Source organism: Pteronotus mesoamericanus, unplaced genomic scaffold (assembly GCF_021234165.1).
Source record: "Pteronotus mesoamericanus isolate MK-2021 breed Mesoamerican mustached bat unplaced genomic scaffold, CSHL_Meso_final contig_182, whole genome shotgun sequence".
Taxonomy (NCBI): Eukaryota; Metazoa; Chordata; class Mammalia; order Chiroptera; family Mormoopidae; genus Pteronotus; species Pteronotus mesoamericanus.
In genome coordinates this window covers 15,564,651-15,588,617 of record NW_026555078.1, presented here as the reverse complement: position 1 = coordinate 15,588,617, position 23,967 = coordinate 15,564,651, and the positions used below count along the sequence as shown (strand labels likewise).

At 39.4% G+C, this 23,967-nt stretch overlaps 1 protein-coding gene across 2 annotated transcripts; it reads right to left on the bottom strand.

Moving 5' to 3' along the window:
* Positions 1 to 1,728: 1,728 nt before the first annotated feature.
* ALKBH1 (alkB homolog 1, histone H2A dioxygenase) lies at positions 1,729 to 23,946 on the bottom strand. Of its 2 annotated transcripts, none has more exons than XM_054567212.1 (6): positions 23,757 to 23,946; positions 21,152 to 21,260; positions 17,097 to 17,226; positions 8,060 to 8,150; positions 4,812 to 5,005; positions 1,729 to 3,097 (listed from the first exon to the last, which is right to left on the bottom strand). In XM_054567212.1, exons 1-6 carry the CDS (start codon positions 23,937 to 23,939, stop codon positions 2,668 to 2,670), a joined length of 1,137 nt encoding a protein of 378 aa, XP_054423187.1. In that variant the 5' UTR covers positions 23,940 to 23,946; the 3' UTR covers positions 1,729 to 2,667. The 2 variants fall into 2 exon arrangements, with proteins under 2 accessions (XP_054423187.1, XP_054423185.1); XM_054567210.1 differs by having other exon boundaries at positions 1,733 to 3,097; positions 17,097 to 17,259.
* Positions 23,947 to 23,967: the final 21 nt, after the last annotated feature.

Below are 23,967 nucleotides of genomic sequence, written 5' to 3'. Positions count from 1 at the left end.
CCTCTTGATACCACATATAAACTAGATCATAATATACTCTGGCATTGCCAGAATAATAAAAAAAGAATATGTATTACCGTAGTCCCTTAGCCTGGTGTCAGGTTCCTTTTTAGGGGGGTCTAGCTTCCTTTCTAAGTTGGTAAATGCTTTCTGTAAGAGGCCAGACTGTTATCTTTGAGGCTTTGTACACTATACCTGGTCTCTGCTGCAATGACTTGACTGTCATTCTGGCATGAAAGCAACCACGGATAATCTGTAAATGAGTCAGTGTGGTTGTGTTCCAATAAAACTTTATGGACACAAATTTGAATTTCATATAATGTGTCACAAAATATCATTATTGTTTAGAACCCCCCCCGCCCCCGCCAACCACTTAAAATGTGGAAACTATTCCTAGTCTGTGGGCAGTACAAAAACAGGAGGGGGGTGTCATAGTTTGCTGACCCCTGACTTAGCAAATGTTTGGTAGAGAACTAAAACAAAGGGAGCCTGGGCTGGGAGAGGAATCTGCTAGTCTTGGCTGGCAACAGTTTCCACATGCTTCTCATGACATACATTATCTCGTTTCATGGAGTGTGAGCTTAGAGTATGAATATGCAATTTTTGGTACTTTGCCCCTAAACACAAATCAACTCTTTTATATGATATTCAACTGAATAAAGAATAATCTACTAGAATGGTGAACGATAAGCTGACTGTTGGTTTTACTAAAGAGTATGGTGGTTTCCAGTGGATCCCATATAATCTGCAGTATGGAAAATTAAAGCGATTTTTCCAGTGGTAATTTTAATTATATAAAAATTTCCTATTATGTACTAATTTCATTTTTATTTATATTTTATCCTCACCCAAATACATTTTTTCATTGTTTTAGAGAGAAACATCAATGTGAGAGAGAAATATCAACTGGCTACCTCCCATAGACACCCAGACAGGGTATTGAACCTGCAACCTAGATATGTGCCCTGAGTGGGAACTGATACCACAACCTTTCAGTTACGGAATGATGCTCCAATGAACTAAGCCACACTGGCCAGGGCTATAATATACTAATTTTAGAAACTAGTTACACATAAGGATTACTCTTTCAATTTTTTATTTCTTAAACCAAACCCTCCCACCCCCCAAAACCCCGGCTCTGGCTGGGTAGCTAAGATGGTTAGAGCATTGTCCCGACAGGCCAAGGTTGTGGGTCTGATCCCCAGTTAGGGCACATGTGGGAATCAGCCAGTGAATGCATAAGCAGAACAACAGACTGATGTTTCTCTCTCTCTGAAATCAATCAATCACTAAATAAAAAATCTATCACAGATTACAATATGAACTTAATATTCAATGCTCGTAAGAAAAAGGCGGCAGGACAGAGGAAAAAGGAAAAGTCAGCAAATCACATTGCAAACAGCAGTTATCACAGTGGCTTCCAGCCAGCCATCCATATAAGCTGGGATGTTTCTAAGTATCCAAACAGAAATAAAATATTGGCACATGATAGTTCTAGAAAGAAGCACTAAATTCCCATTATCATTTGAAATATCAATTTCTTTCTAGTAAGGTGGAAGTAAATATTATCTTCACTTTATGAATGAGAAAACTGAGGTCCAGAGAAATGTACAGAAACCTAACTCAGGGTATAGTGTGTTCAGTTGGTGGGGGTACAAAGATTATAACTTGATGTTTCATGTATTTCCTGAGCTGTCTACAATAAAAAAAGACAGCAGTGACTGGGGTATCAAAGAATGTTCTCTCCTCTGAGACAGCCACAAAGAATACTTAGGGCAGAGCAGCATGGTGCAGGGTAGCACTGGCTAGAGGATAAAAAGCAAGAATACTACAGTAAGCAGGAATAGGAAAAAAACCACTCCCAGATACATTAACCCTCAAAGACAGATACAGATCTTTAATTTAAAGTCAAGTAAGTTTATTCATGGAGAAAACAGTTACAGAACATTCCTGGGACATTTTTAGTCCAACAGTTAAAACTGCATTAAAAAGCCAATAGTTTGGGGACCTAAAAGGTATCTGGAGAAGCTACTCCCTCTTCTTGGGCTTATAAATATTTACCTTTTAGGAAAGAGACATGGCTGTGATTAAGTTCTTTTCTAGGGGTGAGATTTCTATTTCTGTTGTCATAATGGTTATAGGATTCTTCTGGGAAGGCCAGGAAGGATGGAAGATCAAAAGATTTGATGTTAATTGGAAGAATGAATAAGTGAGACTAATGGTTGGTTCATGGAACTGCAATTTTATCACGAAGTCACTAGACAGGGTGGTGGGAGGGCTATCATGTTTCCCATTAATAAAATCTGAGGTATAGACATGGAAACTCACTCTACTTCCCACAGAGGTAATGGCAGAGGCTGAGAAGGCTGTTGCAGAACGTTACATGTCCTTGGATTTCTCACGTGCAATACTACCTAAGCAGGACTGGACCATGTCAAACACTTGTCTGGTCCAGCCCTGGTCAGGCATTAATGTATGTGATAAGTCAGTTTACTCTTTTCCAGTTTACTTTTCCGAATGGGTTCCAAGGCAACAGTGTGATCAATGATGAGTCTTTCCCTGTCTCTGTTTGTGGCTTCTCTTGGTGCTCAAGTCAACAGCAATATGAAACAGCATGGTCATTTACTGTAAGGCCTGCCTAAGTGAAAGGAACGGGCTCTCCAAGCCTCAGCTGTCAGGGTTTAACCTAGCTCGTTTCACTCGGCTCTTCTCGTCATCCAGGTGGCAGAAACCTTCAGTGGTGATGTCTCTTTTACTCTCCTCCGTGGATTCCAAGGGGAAGTCCTGGTCCGTGGCCAGCACCTGCCGGACAGTCATGTTAACACGAGCAGTTTTCAAGTAGCTGGCACACACCTGCCAGTCCTCCACGGAACAGCACTCCACCACCGATTCTCTTGGGACCACGGCTGGGGGAGGTGTTTCCAGGCAGCAAGGCAGGCTTTCTCCCTTGGAACTTGGAAGGACCTTTGGAACTGCATGGTTCAACAGGCGACTGAAACCTGACATTACCATGATGTCACCACTGTGCATAAACATGGCTGTGGGGGCTTCATCTCTTTTGAGGCCACCCAAGAGAAAGATGGCCGACTGTCCGAAGCTACAAAAAAATAAGTAAAACAACAGTAAGTTTCTGTTAACTAAGTATGGTTGATAATTTTACTGCTAACTGCATTATTTTCCAATTTCAGCTCAATCCTTATTGCTCCTAAATCTTCCTTTTCAAAAACGGTGCTACGCTCCTTCTTTTTGGCTCGTGTCTGTGAGTGACCAACCCATGACCTGCTATTTGAACTTGTCATAGCCCACAGGACTGTGGGAACATAAAATGTGAAGCAGTTAAATAAGCAAAGTAAGAATTGTTTTATCGTTGCCATACAAGTTTTATTGATGCATCTTTAAGACTTAAGTCTTCCAATAAAATTACAGTAGTTCCCCTTTATCCTGTTTTGCTTTCTGCAGTTTGTTATACATGGTCAACTGTGGTCCAAAATTATTAAATAAAAATAAACAATTCCAGCAATAATCTATTCAATAAACAATTCATAAGCTTTAAATTGCACGCTGTTCTGAGTAGTGTGATGAGCATCGTGCGCCATCCAGCCTGAACATTTTTTATCCCTTTGTTCAGCGAATCCATGCTGTATGTGCTCCCTGCTCGCCAGTCATGTGGTGGTAACTCTCAGTTATCAGATCGACCGCCATGGTATTGAGGTGTTTGTTCAAGGAATCTTTATTATACTTTATAATGGCCCCAAAGAGTAAAAGTAGTTCTGCAGGCAACTGAGATGTGCGAAATAGAAGGCATAAAGTGAAAAGATAAAGTTCTTGACTTAATAAGGAAAGAATAAAGAATGTGTACTAAGGCTGCTAAGACACACAGTCAGAACAAATCTTCTACCCATGAACTTGTGAAGGAAAAAGGCATTTGTGCTAGTTTTGTTGTTGCACCTCAAACTACAAAAGTTATAGCCACAGTGCACAGTAAATGCGTAGTTAAGATGGAAAAGGCATCGAATTTGTGGGTGGAAGACATGAACAGAAAATGTGTTCTGACAGTAGCATGTTGTGCCCAGAAGCACTGAACCTATACAAAGACTTCAGCAAGAGCTCCCCGGGAACTAGTGACCACACTCATATAACTTTTATTACAATATATTGTTATAATTGTTCTGTTTTATTAGTTATTATTGTTAATCTCTTACTGTGCCTAATTTATAAATTCAGCTTTATCATAGGTTATATATGTAAGGAAAAAAACACAGTATATCTAGGATTTGGTATCATCTGTGGTTTCAGGTATCCCCTGTGGGGTAGGAGGGGTCTACCACATTTAAGCCCTTTCCTGTATTCATCATTCTTGTTCATTTTAAAGATAAGGTAATAATAAGATTCTGTCAGGTACTTTGTCAGATAGAGGTGCAGTACTTGGCACAAATTTAAACTTATGTTTAGGGAGACAAGAAGAGTGAACTATTCAGGCTTGTGTGCTTTGTTCTTCTCTATTCCAAGAAAGATGCCTACTTTACTGTATGGCTTTCCACTTGCCTATTCCACAGACAATGACAATACCTCTCATTACAAAAGGCAGACTCCATGCATCTTAAACAAAAATATTAACTGTAATTTGGTTATTACTCTTAAAGAACTATGCTAATTTTACTTATGATACATTGTTAATATGCCCAGAAGTGAAAGATGATAGCGCCAGTCCTTTTTTTAAAAAAGTTTAATGTTTTTATTTTAGTTTAAAAATGCTTTAGGAATGGAATAAGGTCATAAAAAGTAATCCCAAATCCCTAGAATTTACTCACCTGAATGACAGCAGGGGTTTGGAGTGATCAAGTTCAGACTTATCTACGTGAATGCCCAGCGTAGAATCTAATCGGTAGTAATTCAGGATACCTGCTTCGGCTCGGAAACCCTGAAATCCACAGGCAGCAGCTACTTGCTCTGAGAGGAAAGCCAGGTCAGAAGGGAAAGGTGTATAATGATCTGCTGAGTATTTCTTTAATAAAAGTAGGGAAAATAAGAAAAATAAACAATGATCTCAGGAAAATAGCAAACTGAAATAAGGTTAATTACCACGTAAAAATCATCTAGCTTACATATAATATTACCATAGCATGATTTATCCATCCATTTTTTGAGGCATCCCAGAATATAATAATGAGCCATTCAAAATACTGAGCACCTATTATATGGCAGACACTGCTATGCAGTGACGAATTACACAAATTCACCCTGCAGGGAGTCTACACATTAAGCAATTACTACAACCTCTCTCTAGTATACTTTAATCCCAAACAGTATAGTTCCTTTAGGGTAAAATGGTAACTCAACACTGTTACTGCAGCCCTAGCTGAGTGGCTCAGTTGGTTGGAGCATTGTCCTGAACACCAAAAGGTTGTGGGTTCGGTTCCCAGTCAGGGCACATACCTAGGTTACAGGTTTGATTGCCAGCTGCGGGGTGTGTGGGAGGCAACTGACTGATGTTTCTCACATCAATGTCTCTCTCTCTCTCTCTCTAAAATCAATAAACATATCCTCAGGTGAGGATTAAGGGAGAAAAAAAGATGACCCAACTTCTTAAAAAAAGGTTACTGCCAAGAAGTGCCTTAAAAAAACGTAACTACATTTAATGTGGTATCCTGGAACACATTAAAGGACAGTTAAAAACTAAGAAAATTTGAATGAAGAATGGACTCTACTATTATAATAATGTATTACTACTGGTTCACTAATTGAAACAAAGGTACCATGTTAATAATAGAGACAGATGTTAATAACAGGGAGAACTGGGCACAGGATATATAGGAATTCTCTATACTACATTTCAACTTTTCTATAAATCTAAAACTATTCTAAAGTACAAAGTTTATTATTTTTTTTAAAAAAGCAACTCAAATACTATTGCCAGTTTGGTTTTAGGCCCCTCAGACTACAACCTGGTGTAGTGCTGATTTCATTGGTCAATCTGATGGGACGACATGCTCAAAACATGTGAGCTGAACTGAAACTGACTTTGCACCACGGCTCAAGGCGGAACCTGAGCATGGAAGTAATCTTTAGCACTTACTTCTCTGAACTTCCTTTCTTTTTACCATCTAAGGATCACCAGCACCCCTTTTCTCTAAAAAAACAAACCTCAAACCAAAAACCACCTCCCCTCCCCACAACTCTGGACAGGTAGCTCAGTGAGCATAACTGATGCACCACAGCTGCAGGTTTGATACCTGGTCAGGGCACATACGTTTCTCTTTCCCTTCCACTTTCTCTAAAATCAACAAATAAACATTAAAGAAAAAAATCAAAAGCCAGAACACTCACTTTCTCTACAAAATCTCTACACTTCACGAGAACGACACGGCAATCCCCTGTGCAGGTGAGCTGGAGGGGTGTTTTGCCTCTGGGCCTGCAGCCGCCTGACACTCTTCCTTCGCCTTGGCGCTCTCCTCTCACGTCTCCTTTTGCTCAATCAAGCACAAATCTGATTAGAAAATCCACTTTTGTCTCACACCTCTACTAGTGTCCTGGTACATTCTAGCTGGAGCAACAGAGTCATGGCTCCGGAGAGAATGACTTTGGCAAGAAGTGAACTTTAATTTCAGGTTCAAGAAGATTTTTGTGAGAAGTCTGATGGATGGCCAACCCTCTTCAGCTGGAATCTCCCTGTTTCATTTTTCTTCTCCTTTTCCTGAACTGTGTATAAAAAGAGTTCCTATTTGACTTCTCAAAGCTAAGAGTGTAGTTAAGAGAACTTTCAGGTTTTCTCTGCCATTCTAAGTTTTATTCCTTGCAGAAGATCAAACCACTCAGAGCTGCTATTCTAACACTGTATCACCCCTGCTATAATGAAGCAATTACTTTTTTGGGCTTTGAACACTTTCCAAGCTGTCTATGCACTATTCTTCTTTAATTCTCTTTCACTTTTCTCTGATTACTCAGTTTTTGATAATTTTCACTTCACATTTTTCCTAGTAAATGAGGCTCACTTTGAGGTCTTTGGAGAATAACAATATCAACAATAAAAATAACATCATAAAAAACAATGAGCTAACTAACATTTGCGTTAACGTATTTAACGGCTTAGAACAGCCAGGCACTGTTGTAATCACTCCATAGGCATTAATCCTTTAATTGTGACAACTACCTTATGAGATAGGTATTATCCCTGTTGAAGGCAAGGTTGTCTAATCTGAAGATACTCACATGGCCATTTTCCCAAATACAGATATCTAGTTTTTCATTAAATCAGTATCACTGAAAATAAGAATTATGAATATTTTTAGGTAACTCATCATTATTTTGATCAGTTAATATACATGTTAATAAGCTGGGTTGACTGAAACTATAGAGCTTTTAGACAGTAACTAGGTAGAAGCAAGATGGTCTATTCCACTGTTTTATTCATTTTACTCTCAGAATCAGTCCTTTTACTTGGTGGCAGATATCTGATTGAGTCAAGTGGTCCTGCACTATCAGTGATAAAGGAGGCATTCTCTGAAGCATGAGGTCAGGAAAGAAACTGTACCTCAAAAAACAAAACAAAACAAAATGCCCATGGAACTTTGTTATCTTTAGGACATTCTTTCCCATTTTTCTCCTGCTCTGACCTTACACAGCAGGCTGAAGTATCTAGATCCTGAAAGTCCTTCTGTGAATTGATGAGAACACCCCAAGTATAAGGATCTTCTTTTACTCCAGGCAGATATTGTGTAGGAAATAAATGCTCAACAAACACTAACCAAGAATGGAAATAAAGATCATAACTGACAACTGCTCCTAAAGGTAGTATAGAAAATCGATACTCCTGACACCTACTTAGAAAAAGTACTGATGACTTCTGGTAAAAATAACATAACCTGAGGGTATGTGAAAAAGAAATTTTCTCTTGATAAATAATCCATGCTTCTTGGGATATAGTAGGAGGGAATAAATAAAAGAGACCCTTCTGCAAATGGATATGATACTTTAAGCTTGAGCAGGAAGAAATCCCACTGTGTAGGCCTAAGAAGCACAACAATTGAAAATAATGGAATTAGCAAGAAAATTCAAATACCTTACTGTCCCAGTTATAATGGTAGCCTAGGGTCACCCATCGCAGTTTCTCTAGTAAGCTTCGTGGTCTCCGTTTATCCACTTCTTTATATCTGCAAAAATTAGAGACAAAGGAGGATTTTATTTATCTTAAATGGCAGCAACAGTCGTTCATCTAGACCATGAAGTTTAAATTTGGTATTCCATAGTGGAATGGTATATGCTGTTAGCCAAGATCTCCATAGTGGAAATCAGAATAGATAAGTTGACCAAGAATATAATAATACTAAAAAACATGGTAGTATTTTTACTTTCTTGTCCTTGGTTCTAAATCCTCTGCTCAGTGGAATCGGTTTTAAATGACAAGTGCCCGGCATCTCGATAAACAAGAATGGCAACAGAAATGTCTTTATCTGTCCATGGGAAATGGGACCAAGAGCACTATGGGTAATTGAAATTTGGCTATGACAACATGTTTTAATTTGGTTTGCTCAAAGTGGCGTATGATTAATCACAGCTATCACTATGTCTATAATGATGATAGCTTCCCAGAATTGCAGGTTAGGGCAAGTTTGGCAAAACACAGTATACAATCCATAACTGGGTTAACATGATTTCTTAGGTAGCTTAGATAATTGAGGCTTAGCTAACTATTAAGGACCACTGTAATTTGGTTTCTGACATCACTTGTCCAAACCACAGGAAGTTTCTGTAAAACAGATTTGCCCTTTCTGCAATTAATAGCTTATCTGATTAAATCTATGGGATTGACTTTTTCTAAAGAGGAAGCTTGTTGGTTTGATTTACTTCTAAATATCTAAAAATACAAGAATGCTTGGCCTAATCATATTATTTAGTTTATTTTTTCTATGTAATTTACATAACTTATCAATAAAAAATTTGTTTTATTCAAGAACCACTGCTGTTTAGAAAAAATTAGGCTATTTTAAGGGTCTGTATTCTGACAGGAGATGACAGGGAAGCCTAAGAAGAATGATGGGAAAATTCAAGGCAGTATAAAATCTGCTACTAACATGAACAGAACAAGACCTTGCGGGTCACTAGAATTAAGAAAAAGGAGCTCAAAGTCAGTTGTCTAATCAGCTGAGGCTTCATGGCAGAGCTGGAAGTCAAGCATGGCATTGAAGGATGTGCCGCCTTTAAACGGAGTGATGCGGCACGCAAGAGACATACAGCACGGGCAGCAGCAGCAAAGGATTTATTAGAGGTTCAGACTCTACGTGGCACTCATCTTGATGCTTGACAAAGAGTTTACAGAACAGATGCTATCTGTCCTCATGAGTTAACATTCTAAGGACAATGTGATACAGACATACATCAAGACTGGAAGCTAAAAGAAATAAAATGGACACTAATTTATTTAGGACGGCCACGCAAAAAAGAGGCATAGCAGATCTGACTGTTATCCTTTGAAAGGCCTGCTTACAAGGTTGGCCCTTGGCAGGCTGCTGGAACTTGGATTCTGGAGGTTCACACAATTCCCAAATCTGTAGGTCCCTGTGCCTAGATCGTTGGTACTAACAATACAGTTAATGTTGAACACCTGCTTTCCTTCTGGGGGTCTGAATTTTGGTACGTGAGGCAGAGACTGTCTACGAGACCAGTGCTAGTAAGAACCTGGGCACTGCGCTTCCCTAGTAGACACCATTTCACATATCACAACCCTCTGGTGGGAGTGAAGTGCATCCTGTGTGACTTCACTGGGAGAGCCCCCTGGAAGCTCAAGCCTGGTCTACCTGGACTTTGCTCCATGTCATTTTCTCGTTGCTAATTTTGCTTTGTATTCTTTCACCATAATATATCTTTTTCCTTAAGTACAACTATATGCTAAGCCCCGTGAATCCTGTTGGTGAATCACTGAACTTGGGGACCTCTGGCTTAACAGGATAGACAAAATTAACGATTTAGGGAAAATGATATGTAGGCTAGGCCAGTGACTACAATTAGCTGATGTAACAGTTATGATTAACCACCATCCATTATTTAAATTTTGTGTGTAAAAACTAAAAAAAAAAAAAAAAAGGCAACAGAGTAACACAACCTGAGTTCTACCACTGTTTCTTCAGTTAAAGGTACAAAAGGACTCCCTGATATTGCCCTCATAAAAAAAAAGTATTCTATTTTAGTAGCATTGAGACAGAAAAATAAGTATTACTTCTTATTTCTAGACTCATGTGTATCTTGTAGTTAACAGTGATATATATGTAATTCCAGAGTTACATAAGTACCCTATAGAGGTGATCTATTCTATTAATTCCTCTTTCCAAGATATTTAGTACCTAATTCCTTATTTAAAAATAACCTCATATGCCTAAAACTAATACAGCGTAATACTGAATGTAAACTATAATTAAAAAAATAAAATTAAAAGAAAAAAGAAAACAGTGAAAAAAATTTCAAACACAGAAGAAAATGCTGCTGAAGAAAAGAACAATTATTTCATGGATATTCAAGCTATGTGTTTTCAATGAGGGAGAAAAGAAAGGTGCTGAAGTCAGTAGTGTATGAGTATCTAGAGAGCAAAGGGAAGAGTTGTACACAGTGCTTTTACAGAACCTGTGTGTATTCCACTTAAGTTTCTGCCAAGTGTTTTCCAAACTTTAATGTTCTTCAGAATCACCTGGAGGGCTTGTTAAAATTCACATGCTGGGCCTGCACCTACAAATTCTGATCCAGTAGGTGTAGGGTGGTGCCTAAGAATGCGCATTACTAAGTTCTCAGGTGATGATAATGCTACAGGTCTGGGTCCACACTTAGAGAAACACTATTCTAGACAAAATTTAAAAAACAGAACTAAACAAAACATGTCCATCTCTTTCTAGAACCCATACAATTACATAAAAATCAAACCAATCTGAACAAATAGAGATAACAATGAAGCTCTGGAAATAATCCAGAAGGTAATGGTATTTCAGACATTTGATATGGCACCAGCAAGCTGCCTTTCAATGAAAAGATTCATTCTAATGCTTTTCAAGAAGAGGGTAAACATAATTATAATTAACACAGGTTTATGGTATTGTCAACAAAATTATCAAAATTGTAGTAAAAGTCAAGCATGAATCAATCCACCCTATAATATGCCTTTTTCTAAAATATAGTTCCTTTTTTAGGAACAAGCTATCACTTTAAGGAATGCTTGGGCTTTGCCTTATAAAGGGGAATTTGTCCAAGGATATAAAAGAAGCCAGAGCCTTACTTTCAAAAGCATTAAACCCAGTTCTTATAACAAAAAGGAAAAACTAAGCTTAAGGACTTGATTAGTGAAAGCTGTGATCACTGAATGTCTGTGCCATTTTAAGGAAAATTTAATATGTATTTTTGTGTAATGTGTTAGACCCACATAGGTGTAAGATTCCACCCCTCATTCCATATCCTTTTCTAAGAACTTGATTTCACTTCTTGCCTTTGTACAGAAATTTCTGGAAGGAAAGTAGCAATAATTGTTTTAACACCTGCCTTTCAGATTGAGAGCAGAACTGGCCAACACCACGTATTTCTTGTCTGAAGACTACCTTAGGGACCCTTCGGGCTCCCATGGGCCTCTTGGGTAACACAGAGTCCAAAAAAATCACCCCTGAACATTGTGAATACTGTAAGGCCAAAACCAAATTTAACAAACTTTCAGATCATTTCCAAGCAGAAAACACTGAGGGATTAATGAAAGACGTGGGTGGGCTGTTCTCCTTTTAAACCTGACCTGCCCAAAAAGAGACCAAGGCTCAGTGCCAACAGAGCTGAAACAGCCACCTGTAGGAATGCAGGGAACATGTTGGGAGCGCCTAACCTAACTTTAAATCTTTATCCAGCTATATTAAAAAAAACAAAAAACAAAAAACAAAACAAAAAAAAACAAACACAAAAAAAGTCTTCAAGCAAGAGTGACCCCAATTATTAGTTCTCGCTGCAAACAGAAACACGCTATGTTCCCTGTCCTGGCTGCTCCTCAGGGCACTGGCAAGGGGCTGATGGGTGGGCAGGCTGGTCACCTTCTCCCCTGGTGGGTGCGCCCACAGAGCACTTCGCTCACTTTCTGTCATGTAAGTGCTGGCATTTCTCTCAGCAATCATGTTCTATAGCGCCGCTTTCAACCAAACCCTAACTGCATGGAAATGAACTCTGTGCAGTGGGTACTCTGGGTGTCGTAATTAAGCATTAGTTTTCTCTTTCTGGTGTCAGGAGACATTAGTGAATTACTGTGAAAGCAAAAGTACTCAGGACAGAAAAAGTTGTTTTTGATTAAAAAAAAACCAAAAACCCTCCAAAATGCTATTGTAGGTTATTTGTGTTTTTCAATCATTTTTAACGGCTTCGGAATTGCGTCTTTCACAATTCTGAATATTTCTCTGCATAACCACAACTTTCTGTCTTAAAGTTCTATTTCCATTTTTCCCCCCAGTATTTGAGTGCTTCCAGTTTTATCTCCTTTCTCAACCTGAGAAAATCCTGAATCTCCATCAATCACTGTAAATGGACATCAAATTCTACCTTACATGCTAACATCCTTTTGCTATTTTGAAAATATTTAGTTTTACCTAATCTTCTACCTTTTGTTCTGAACCATCATTCCCATCAAGTTCTCAGTTCTGCTCTAATTCCCTTCTAGGACAATGGAGAGTAGAGTCTTGATGAAATGATCCAGTGAGCATGTTCAATTTTCCTCCCCTACACTAAACTTTTCAAAATCTTTGCCCCATCCTTCCCTCCTTGTTTCATCAGTGGTCCCACTTCTTTCTACTATGGCCAGCTTCCCAACTGGACCTCTCACTCAAGTCTCCTGTCTATGTCCTGCTTCCCTCTGCCCTGTGTCTACCACTCCTTCCCTTTAAAATCAACCTTTATAAAAGGACTCAATATTTGCCACCCTCCCTGCAATCTGACTTTTGTTAACACCTTTCTACCAAAACTAGTTTCTCAGTTTCACTTAAGTGATGATCCTCAAATCTGAGGCCTATGGACATGGTTGGCTCTTGTCCATGGGGCCAGATCATCCAGGCCTTGTAGAAACATTTTCCTGTCTTGCCTTCTAATAGCACTTGTTTTTAGCTGTTTGATTCTTTATTTTGATTTTTTTACCTAGAGCTGATGCTTCCTAGGGCCAGTGGCTTTCTTTTCTGTTTTCCAGATGACTAGATTCATTATAATAAATGTATGAATAGCACCATAACAAAGTCTTAAAAGACAAGAAAGGGGAAAAGATTATTTCTACGTCCACACTGAGAATATCAATTAAAAAAAAGTCTTTACATATACAAAAAATGAATACAAGGCATTTCATAAGCTTATGGAACAGAGCTGCTTTATTTAAATTTGTATTTTCTCTGGTTTTATCCTTAAAAGTTAATTTTGGTTTAGTGATACATTTGAAAAATTCAAAAGGTACATGAAAGTATCCATAAACTAATTAATTCCACAAACATTTGATAAGTACCTTTTGCACTGACAAATAAAAACACAGGGCAAGGAGATGAAGAGGGAGGGAAAAGAGGATTATTGTTAATTGAATGGTAAGGGAATCATCTCTCACAAGATGATATTAGAACAAAGAGCTATAAAGGAAGCAAGTCATTGGTTAACTAAAGAAGCAGCTTTCGAGGTAGAAGGGACAGCTTGTACAGAGAGTCTGAGCATGGTCCCGACTGGTGTGGCTCAGTGGGTAGGGTGCTGCTTCACAGACTGAAAGGTCACCAGTTTGATTCCTGGTCAGGGTACATGCCTGGGTTGCAGGTCAGGTCCCTGGATGGGGCATGTGAGAGGCAATCAATTGATGTTTCTCTCCATTTCTCTCAAAATAAATAATAAATAACCTTTAATAAAAGGATCTGAGCATGCCTTTGTGTTTAACGAACACCACGGAGGCCAGTATGGCTGAAGAATCAGTAAAAACGAAAAGTAGGAGATGAGGCTGGAGAGGTGGCTGAGGGTCCGATCATCCAGGCCTTGCAGACCTTGGTAAAAACTTCTGATTTTACTCTGTTATGTAACACAGAATTTGGTCTTTGACCCTGGTTCTTGGGAGAAAGCTTTAAACTCTCAGAAGACAGGAGTGTTATTCACCGTGGGTCCCAGGCCCACACCTGCAGGCTTGTCAAGCTAGAAAGACCAAGCATCTGATTAGAGGACTGAGTCTTCTGAGTAGAGTGATATTAATTAGTCAGGCCTCAGGGTATAGGTGGGGGACCAGAAATTGAGCTCAATTATGTAACTAATGATTTAATCAATCATGCTTAAGTAGTAAAACCCCAATAAAAACTCTGAACACTAAAGCCTGGGAGGGCGACCCATCATGATTCCAGGGCAAGAGGCTGTGGAAGTTGTGCATACAGGACCCTTCAGTAACCGTTAAGTATAATGCTTTCTTGATTTGTGAGTGGTCCAAGACAGTTACTGAACCTAAGGGAGTCATGGGAACTTCCCTGAATTTGTACCGGTTAGTGAGAAGTATGGGTAACCTGGGGATCTCCCAAACTTATGGACGGTGTCTGAAGTGAGGGCAGTTTGGCTGGGGACCATGCCCTTAACTTGTGATGTCCATGCTGACGCTGGATGGTTCGCATCAGAACTGAACTGTGGTGCTGCTGATGAGAAGCTATAGAAGGTGACATGGTTTCTATACCCTGCAAACAGACTGAAGAGGCAGAACAGACAGAGGGAAACTGGTTAGGCTCCTGGGGTAAATGATGATGGCTCAGATTAAGGGGGTTGTGACGAAGATGCTGAGAAATGATTTTATTCGTAACAACTGTAGGCCCTATTATATTTGCTATAGGGTTGGATTTAAGATTTTTTAAATGGCTGCACAGTGGCTGTGTTCTCCTGCTAGGTTTTGTCATGCCTGATTTCTCTGACCTCCTGCTGACACTTAGGTTGCTTCTCATCCCCCCCCCCCCCATTTCAGACAATGCTACAATGAAGATGTTTACACCTGTCATACTCTTGTGCAAGAATCTCTAGCCATACTATTCACTGACAATAAACTTTGAACAAAACATAGAACTGAGGTGCCCTAATTTTGTGAAAAGACCCATTTATGCTTCTAAGTTTAAGTATTTATTTATTTTCTATTTGAAATTTCTTCTTCCCCGACCACAGAAACATAGAAAGTTGAAACTAAAAAGGACCCTCCACTCCCATGGTTCTCCATGTGGGTGATAGGGTAGATAATTACAATCCGCAGGGGAGCTGTCTGAACAGCAGACCTTCTCTCCCTGGTGCGCACTGGCAACGCAGGGAAAGCTGGCGTGTGCCCTGAACATAATTTAACCACCTTGGATGGTTTATCCAGTCCAATCCCTTTGCTTCCCAGATGAGAAAACACACACGTATCAGGTAGTGACAGAAGGAGAACGTGGGCCCTAATCAATTTTCAATGCTGCCAGCAATGCCTGGGCATATCAATTTCTTTCAACCCTTGACAACACAACGTATGACTATCACATCTTTAATTTTTGATAGAGATTCGTCTGACCCATCTTAGGTGACACTGAAGATTTCTGCTGAGACGTTTGTCAGAAGGAAAAAAAAAATACTTGAAAATACAGTCTGGTTTAATAACAAACTTTAAGCTCTCTAATTTCACTCAAATCGCACCATTAAAGCAACTAAGTCCAAATAGAACATACAATGCTGGTATAATGGTTTTTAAGAGGCTATTCTAAGGATTTCTCCTTTACTCTCTTATTTAATCCACACACTATCAAATGAGGAAAGGACTACTATGAGGCATGGAAAGGTTAAGAAACTTGCTCATGTTTACACAGCTTTTAAGTGGCAGAGCTGGGATTGGAACCCAGACAATCTAACTCTAGAACTAGTGCTCTACACACAGCACTTAACCCTTAACAGTCTGGCCCTAACCTACCTTTCCTGCTTTACATCTTACCAATTCTATCCGTGACTTCCAGGAAGCATTTTCCACAATGTACTTCCAATCTAGCTACCTAAATGACCATTCCCACAGACCTTATAAATTCTATCCCTGTACCTACCAAATTTAATTTACCTACATGGTTATGTCTCTGTCCTTGACTGCAAATTTCTGGAAGGCAGGGGCTGTGTCTCATCTGTCTCTGAATCTCTTACACGTGTGTGCGCGCGCGCACGCACACACACACACACACACACAAATCTGACACGTAGCAGAAACGCACTAATTGTTGAATAAATACACGAATGCACACGTCCTGTGCTCCAATCTCACAGAACTTTCTCTGTTTTAAATATTACCTCTTTGCTCAGGCTGCTTTCTCTACCCAAAACAGCATTTTTGCTTTTCTGACTGGCCAAACTCCTAATCTTTTTTGAAGAACCAGTTCAAATGGACAGAAGGAAAAAAAGACAACAAATTCAACGAAAAATAATTTTTTCTTCTTTGACACCTCCTTCCTGCCTAAAAGAACCGTTTCTTCCTCTGGCCTCCACAGCACTTTTCTTGCTGAGCTCTATTATAATTATTCCTGTTAATACCGAATCACTGCCACAGACTATGAACTCCTGAGTAGGGACAGGAGCCTACTTTGTATCACCAATATACATGCCTCATATACAACTGATCCACAATAAATATTTGTGGAATGAATCAATGTTGAAACAACAGTAAGGTACAAACGTTAGTTCTCATGAAGAACTGACCCACCATAAAACAACTAATGGCACTGACTTCATCCAGGACAGTAGAAGTAAAGAGCTTTAGTTACTTTTTGCCAGGATACCCTAAGTTTTCAAAGGAACTCACTTTAATTAGAAAAAAGGGCTGAAGCTAACTGAAAATGGGTCATTTGATGATTAATGAGAATGTACTTGATATCTAAGCTATGATATGGAAATCTCTGAAATGGATCTTAATTTACTTTACTGTAACTGTCAAAGCATCTGTCCAAATGTTTCAGGGGGAAGGAATATAATTGCATTGCATTTGAGTTGAAATGAGGGAAAAACACATCAGTTCCTTTCACTTCATCGTTAGAGAACAGTTCCTTTGAAGATCTGTAATGACTTGAGTGAACACTAACAATTTTATTGTGACTGATAAAACGTACCTTAGAAACTCTTTGCTCTGTTCCCAGAGATCTTGGGTCTCTTCTTTAGTCATGTGTTTGTCCAGGTTACATACATTAGGTTTCTGGGAATATAACTTAAGGCACTGCTTCACCCAGTGCCACTGGTAACCTGGGAGGAAGGGATTTGGGATGAAAATAAATCCTATACAAAAGATGGGTGGGAAAGAAAGGAGAAAATTCTCCATCAGTTATTCTGATCATTTATTTCTGCTGACTTCCTTATACCCTCTATTTTATTATTTATTCTCCATCTCCCTTAGCTCATGTTTCCAGTGGCTTCCACACCTGTAAGCAAAGGTTTTCATTCCTATTTTCCAATTTGAGAGGAAAAGGAGTTCCTTCAAGCTGATAAAAGCTTAAGCTTGATGAACACTAGACATTTAGCACTATGCAAACATATTTGGCTTTTGGGGTTATTCTCAAAAGAAACGAACACTGCATAAACTATCAACTGTGTTACTCCAAAGTGAACTTTAATTGAAAATGCCAAAAAGTCACCCCTCAAATTTTCACTAGGTATTATCATTTATAGAGGTGGTGGCTACTTTTTGCAGTTACTCTCTTTGGTATCTCAATGTGTCCCGTTTTTGCCTTTTCCGTTTTCTATTTTATGGCTAAAGATTCTTTAAATTACCAGTTAAAACAAGTGGTGTGATTTCTGCCTCCTGACTAAAATAGCAGGGAAGGAATATGGTATGTACATCTGCTCAGTACAGCACCATGCGTATACCTGCAGCATGTGTGCTGAGATCCTTGTGACCTTGACAGTAATCTAATCTCGTTTTTCTCCTTTGTAAAAGAGGGATGACAATAGTTAATTGGAATCCTGTGCATGGTAAGGAGTAATTCACCAAACATATACTATGTACTTTCTTAAGAAAGAGATAAAGAGATGAAAAGTTTTGTCCTTCATGAAGTACCTAGAGATGAGCCAGTAGACGGTAATACAGATAATGCCTATTATTTATTTATTGATTTTTATTTTTAATTGAATTTATTGGGGTGACTGTTTAATAAAATTATATAGGTTTCAGGTATATAATTCTGTAACACATCGTCTGCATATTGTGTTATGTGTTTACCACCCCAAACCAGGTCTCCTTCCATCGCCATTTATCCCCCCACCCCTCTTTCCCTCTATGAGGTTTGTCTGTGTCTCTGAGGTGTTGTCTGTGTCTATGGTGTTGTCTGTGTCTATGAGGTTTGTTTTTTATTTTTGTTTTTCTGTTTTTTTGGCTTAATCCCTTCACCTTTTTCACTCAGCTCCCTACTCCCCTCCTCTCCGACTAGATGCCTTTAAGAGCCTGGCTGTGCAAAGAAACAAAGACTGAGGAAGAGTTAAAGAGGAATAAAGAAATAACAGGGGAGTTTATGGTTTTTAGGGTTTAAAAAGACTAAAGCATGCTTATAGGTTGTGAAGAAAGAGCCAGCAGAGAACTGGTTAAAAATAAAAGCGAGGAAAGGAACAGAGCAAGGTCTTGAAAGATGGAAAAGGTGAAAGCGGGTAGGATCAAGGAGGTGAAGGGACTGGCTGAACCAAGGAACTCCTTTTCCTCTAAAATTGGAGAATAAGAATGAGAACATTTGCTTATAAGCGTGGAGGCCACATTTGCATTTCATGTTATCAGTAAAATTCTCCAACTAATTTAGGAGAGTGACAGGACTCTCAGTATTTTCAAAGAAAAAAAAAAATCATGACAACCCCCAGTAATCTACCATATGCTATCAGCATTATTTAAAATTGATTATAGCGCCCGCAAAACATGAGATTAAAGGAAGAATACCTCTGATCTAGTGGAAGCTTGAATAGTGATAGGAAATTTAATACTTTTCAGTCAGTCCATTTCAGGTAACTACTGTCTTCCTTTCACTGAGTTAAAATTTGCCTCTTTTAAATTTTCATGCATTGGCCTTTGGTTCTGACACATAGAGCAAGCCCAAATTGGTTTTTAATTCTTCTTGATAAATACTTCTAGCTTTAAAGCTGACACTTATTAAGCCTTTACTATATGCCAGTCACTGACCTAAGTATTTTACATGCATACTCACATTTAATCCTCCTAATAATCTTATGAAGTGGGTATTTCATAAGATTTTACATCTGAGACCAAGAGAGATTAAGACACTTGCCCAAGGTTATACAGCAGTAGATGGTCGAGCCGAGACATGAACCCAGGTAGCCTGGTATCAGAACCTAGGCTTTATTCACTAGTATGCACTGCTTTCCAACCCCTCTTGTATGCAACATTATCATGTTCTCCCTCAGGTCTGCCCTTCCCCAGATTCAGTTCCTGGTCTTTAGACCCATGGGCTTCCTGCTCACTCTCCTAAGGACAGGTTGTAGTGTACCCAGGTTCCTTAAGAAGCAGAATCCGTAAGTAAACAAAATCCCTCCAATTAAGTCAGAGTAAGAAGAAGTTGTCATCTCCCGTGTTTTGGACATTATATTGTTCTTCTATTTAATGCAGCTTACAATGTCTGTGAAGACATTAAAATCTTTAGGGACACAGTGAGGAACCATTTCAAATGATGTGGCTTATGTGTAAAACCCTAGAAAAACTCAAAAGCAAGTACACCAATTTGGACAAAAGAAAACCAAAGTAGGGTTGCTAACTCTGTAGTCTGAACAGTCTGTTAAGGAAAACATGGCCTTGAAAATAGGAGCTAGGTCTGTCTGAAAGGTAAAGGGCAGCCTTCAAGAACAAAAAAATGATTAAAAGACTGATGGTGATGCATTTTCCTCATTTACCTAAACTCTGGAGAGCAATGCTTTCATATATAAAGGCCATCAGTCGACTGCTCCCTTTGTGATTTCAATCATAAGACCGGTCTTTAGTTCTTTTATACAGAAGCCCTTTATAGAAAGTATTAAAGCTGCTCCACCTTTCCATGTTATCAACAAATACTTTAGTGGTCATGCTGTATTAAGAGCTGTAACAGACCTGGCCCTTAGCACAACAAAAAAATAGTATTTATTTTTAGGGCATCTCTTGCTTTTAATCCATATTTAAAATCACAAGAGCAATGTTAACTTTATGTCCTCTAGAAAGAAACAAGATGACAGATACAAGATTATCTGGCCAAATAAGATCCTTCCGTATTTTCTGAATAGTTCATAATAATCAATCTTAATATTAATATTAGGTAGGACTGAGGGTGAAAGGTGGAGGTGAGTGGGGGTGGGGGAAAATGGTGGTAGGAAAATGGAGACAACTGCACTTGAACAATTAAAAAGTATTAATATTATTTTAAATATTAAATTATTTTATATCAATAACATTGAATAACATTACCCACTTTTTAAAAAAGATTTCATTTTTTTATCTTTAGAAAGAGGGGAAGAGAGGGAGAGAGAAATATCAATTGGTTGCCTTTTGCACATCCCCAACTGGGGACCGGGCCCACAACCCAGGGATGTCCCCTCACTAGAAATTGATCCAGAGACCTTTTGGCTTGCAGGCCGGCGCTCAATCCACTGAGCCACACCATCCAGGGCAACATTACCCATTCTTCATTATTATTTTATCTGTAAAGTGAACTACCCAACATCACCAAAATACAAATTCTAGATTAGTCTATTAGTACTTTTAATCTCATTAACTATAATTTTTAAAAAAATACTCAGCCTTGATGATAGCAACAATTTTTAGGTTGTTTTTATGCCATTTGAGGATACAGAGATTTTGTGTCTGGAATGACCATTATGAATTACTCTACTGCTCAAAGTGGTTCTTCTGCCAGAGGAGGTGGGTGTTCAGAGAGTTGCAGCAGGGAGCCCAGAATCAATGTCCTGGTTTTTGATTTGTACCTGGCGTGCCACTTTCTGCAATATAAGCAGCACTGCTGACTCCTGTTCTATTCTTTGGGAGTGTTAAATAAACGTAAATCTTAGATGAGGCAGAATTCAGAAGGGGTGCGGGAGTGAAACATTTCTGTGCGTTTACCTTTTTCTTCGTCTATTCATTAGTGTACAAGCTCCTCTTCTGAAATTACACAAATGAACTGATTTCACCTTCTAGGTCAGCTGCACTTACCAGGATAGTCTTCAAGTCCATAAGCTCGCCACTTGCTGACTGGCTGAAGTCCTGCTCTCTGTGCATTGTGGTCACTGACTGAAGACACACTTAGCTGAGATCTGACCACCTGGCAGGAAGGAAACAAGTCAGAGGGCTAAAGTTGTTTTACAGGCCAACTCTGAGAACCGCAAACCTCTAAAGACGTTTCTAGTATGGGGCAAAGTTAGGGGTCCTACGCCTGGGGTCCTAAACTTAGTTCTACTACTTACTTGATATAAGACTTACATTAAGTCACTTAACTTCTTAGAGCCTCAGTTTCTTCATCTCTATACTAACACTAGAGAGTGATATAAAATTAAGATAGGTACTAATGAGAAGCAGGCTGATTCTGGCCTTCAAAACTACTTTTTCTTATGATACCACACCTTTGTGATGTCTTATTGGACTCTGATCATGAAAGGTGTATGGTGTACCGGAGTACCTTTTTCTGAGTCACAATGCTGTTTACTTCAGTTAGGGCTAATAATGATGCTTCTGAGGCATCTGCACACAGCTGATGTTTAAACAGAGCTGTAAGGAACACCAAGCTGGGGAGGGTGAGAGAAGGGAAAGAGAACACTCTAACCATACAGAAAAAATGTATCAATAAAACACTGGGAACCCTGTTTGCTTAAAGCATAACATTTGCTCTCTTTTAAACAAAACTTCAAATTGACAGTCATAACTTTCTGGCTCTGCTAATTAATTAGGAATTAAGTTTTTCAGGGGCTCATGAAATTTTATTTGCATGTAGAGCATCTTACGAATGGCTCATTAAATTGGTTAAGAGATCCAATACGAAGTCATTAAAGGACATTTAGGAAAAAAACAAACAGCTTTACTCTTTCATGAATAATAAACTTAGGGTCTGGCTTGCCTTAGAATACATCAAATATTCTCTTACAAAGAGATACAATCTCTTATTCTATTAACTTCACCAAGTGTGGAGATTTCTAGGCAAAATAGCAGCATGTGGCTGGTACATAACTAGTCTATATAATAAAATGGCTATCTGGAAGTCTCTGAGAGTTCTGACCAAGCTAACTTTTCCAGGTACCCAGAGGCTGATAAAATGTTTTAATTTTAAACATTCTGTGATAATTTCTTAAACAGACCATTCTCAATACTGTACTGTAAATCAGCAATATCCTCAAAATAAGTTTGTGGAACTATCATATGCTAAATTGAACCAAACTCTGAGCCTTTTTTTTTTTTTTTAATTTATTTTATTTTTAGAGAAATGGGAAAGGAGGGAGAAAGAGAGGGAGAGAAACATGGATGTGTGAGAGACACAGTGACCAGTTGCCTCTCACACGCCCCCAACTAGGGATCTGGCCTGCAACCCAGGCATGTGCCCTAACCGGTAGCTGAACTGGCGACTCTCTGGTTCGCAGGCCCGTGCTCAATCCACTAAGCCACACCAGCCAGGTCCAAATGCTGAGCTTTTAAATAGCTTTTTTTTCTGTTGCCTCACTCATTTTCTCCACTGCTCTCATTAGGTGTCTTTTAATAGTAACTTTCTTCTCTAATTTGTTCCTTTCAATCTGTTTTTTTTTGGGGGGGGGGAGTAAGTATCCAAGTTTTGACATATTCAGTGTATTTATTGAGTACTTACTGTTTTAGGTATGTGCTAGACACAATGTCACCCTTTTCAGGTGATTTACATTCTAAAAGTATGCAAGCATTATAGTCAAGTGTGGGCAAAAGTAGCTGCATGATAATCTGAGTGGCCCTCCCATAAATCGAGTGTATTATTCTTGTGATGCAGACTTTCTGTACGTTATACTGAGAACTCTATGACCATTTCGACTGACAAATGAAGTTTCTTAGAGCTGAGTTCCAGACAAATATGGTGGCATTATGGCATTCCAATTTTATTGAGAACTATTCCTAAGCTTGGAAAGAATGCCTCATCCAGTCATCTATGTACAATACCAAGGGCAAATGGTATCCTCAGTGCTAAAGCAACTGTAGGGAAAATGTACATTACACTATACTTACGGTTCTCCCTGTTACCCCTGCCCCTTGTCTCCCATGATACTTTCCTTAATTTCCATGGGGAAAAGTAGAAATAATGGACGATGCTTGGATTCGGCAGCCCTTTACTTTAAACTTGGAGAGATTATCCCAGAATCTTTCAAAGGTTTCTTTCTAGAAGGCTCAGACAAGACAGGTCCTACTTACACGGACAACAGCTTAACAACATAGCTCTTTCCCAGGTCTGGGATTACTAGGATGCTTGGCTCTTTCAAGACACAGAGAGCGTTACCCTAACGTCGACGAAACAGGTTTACGGATATTTACACAAATATAAGTAGAAATGCAAGTTAATGGAAGTAACAGATACCAATTTCCAGACATTTTTTTACTAAGAGCGTAGCAAGGAATGGCTGAGTGGAGAAGCCCGTATCAGCTCTTTTCCGCTCAAGTGTGGCGTTTATTGGGCAGTTCAATTACGTGCCCGCGGAGACTGGGATCGCTTAGTAACAATCAGTCTGTAAGCGTTAAGAGGTGAGGAGTACACAGAAACCCCTCCAAAAAGCTAGGCAAGCCGGCGGGGAGACGCGCGCCGCTATCTCCGTACCTTGTGAGCACCGGGCCCCGTGCCGTGGGCTGCGTGGTCCGCCGAGAAGTCGATGACCCCTCCCAGGTCAGCGGTCCCGGGGCGGCTCTGCCGGTAGAAGCGGAAAAGCTTCCGAAAGGCGTCCTCCCCTGGCTCCGTCGCCAGCGTAGCCACAGAGCCCAGCGCCGCCGCCATCTTCCCCATCTCGCCACCCGGCATCCTTTGACCCGGA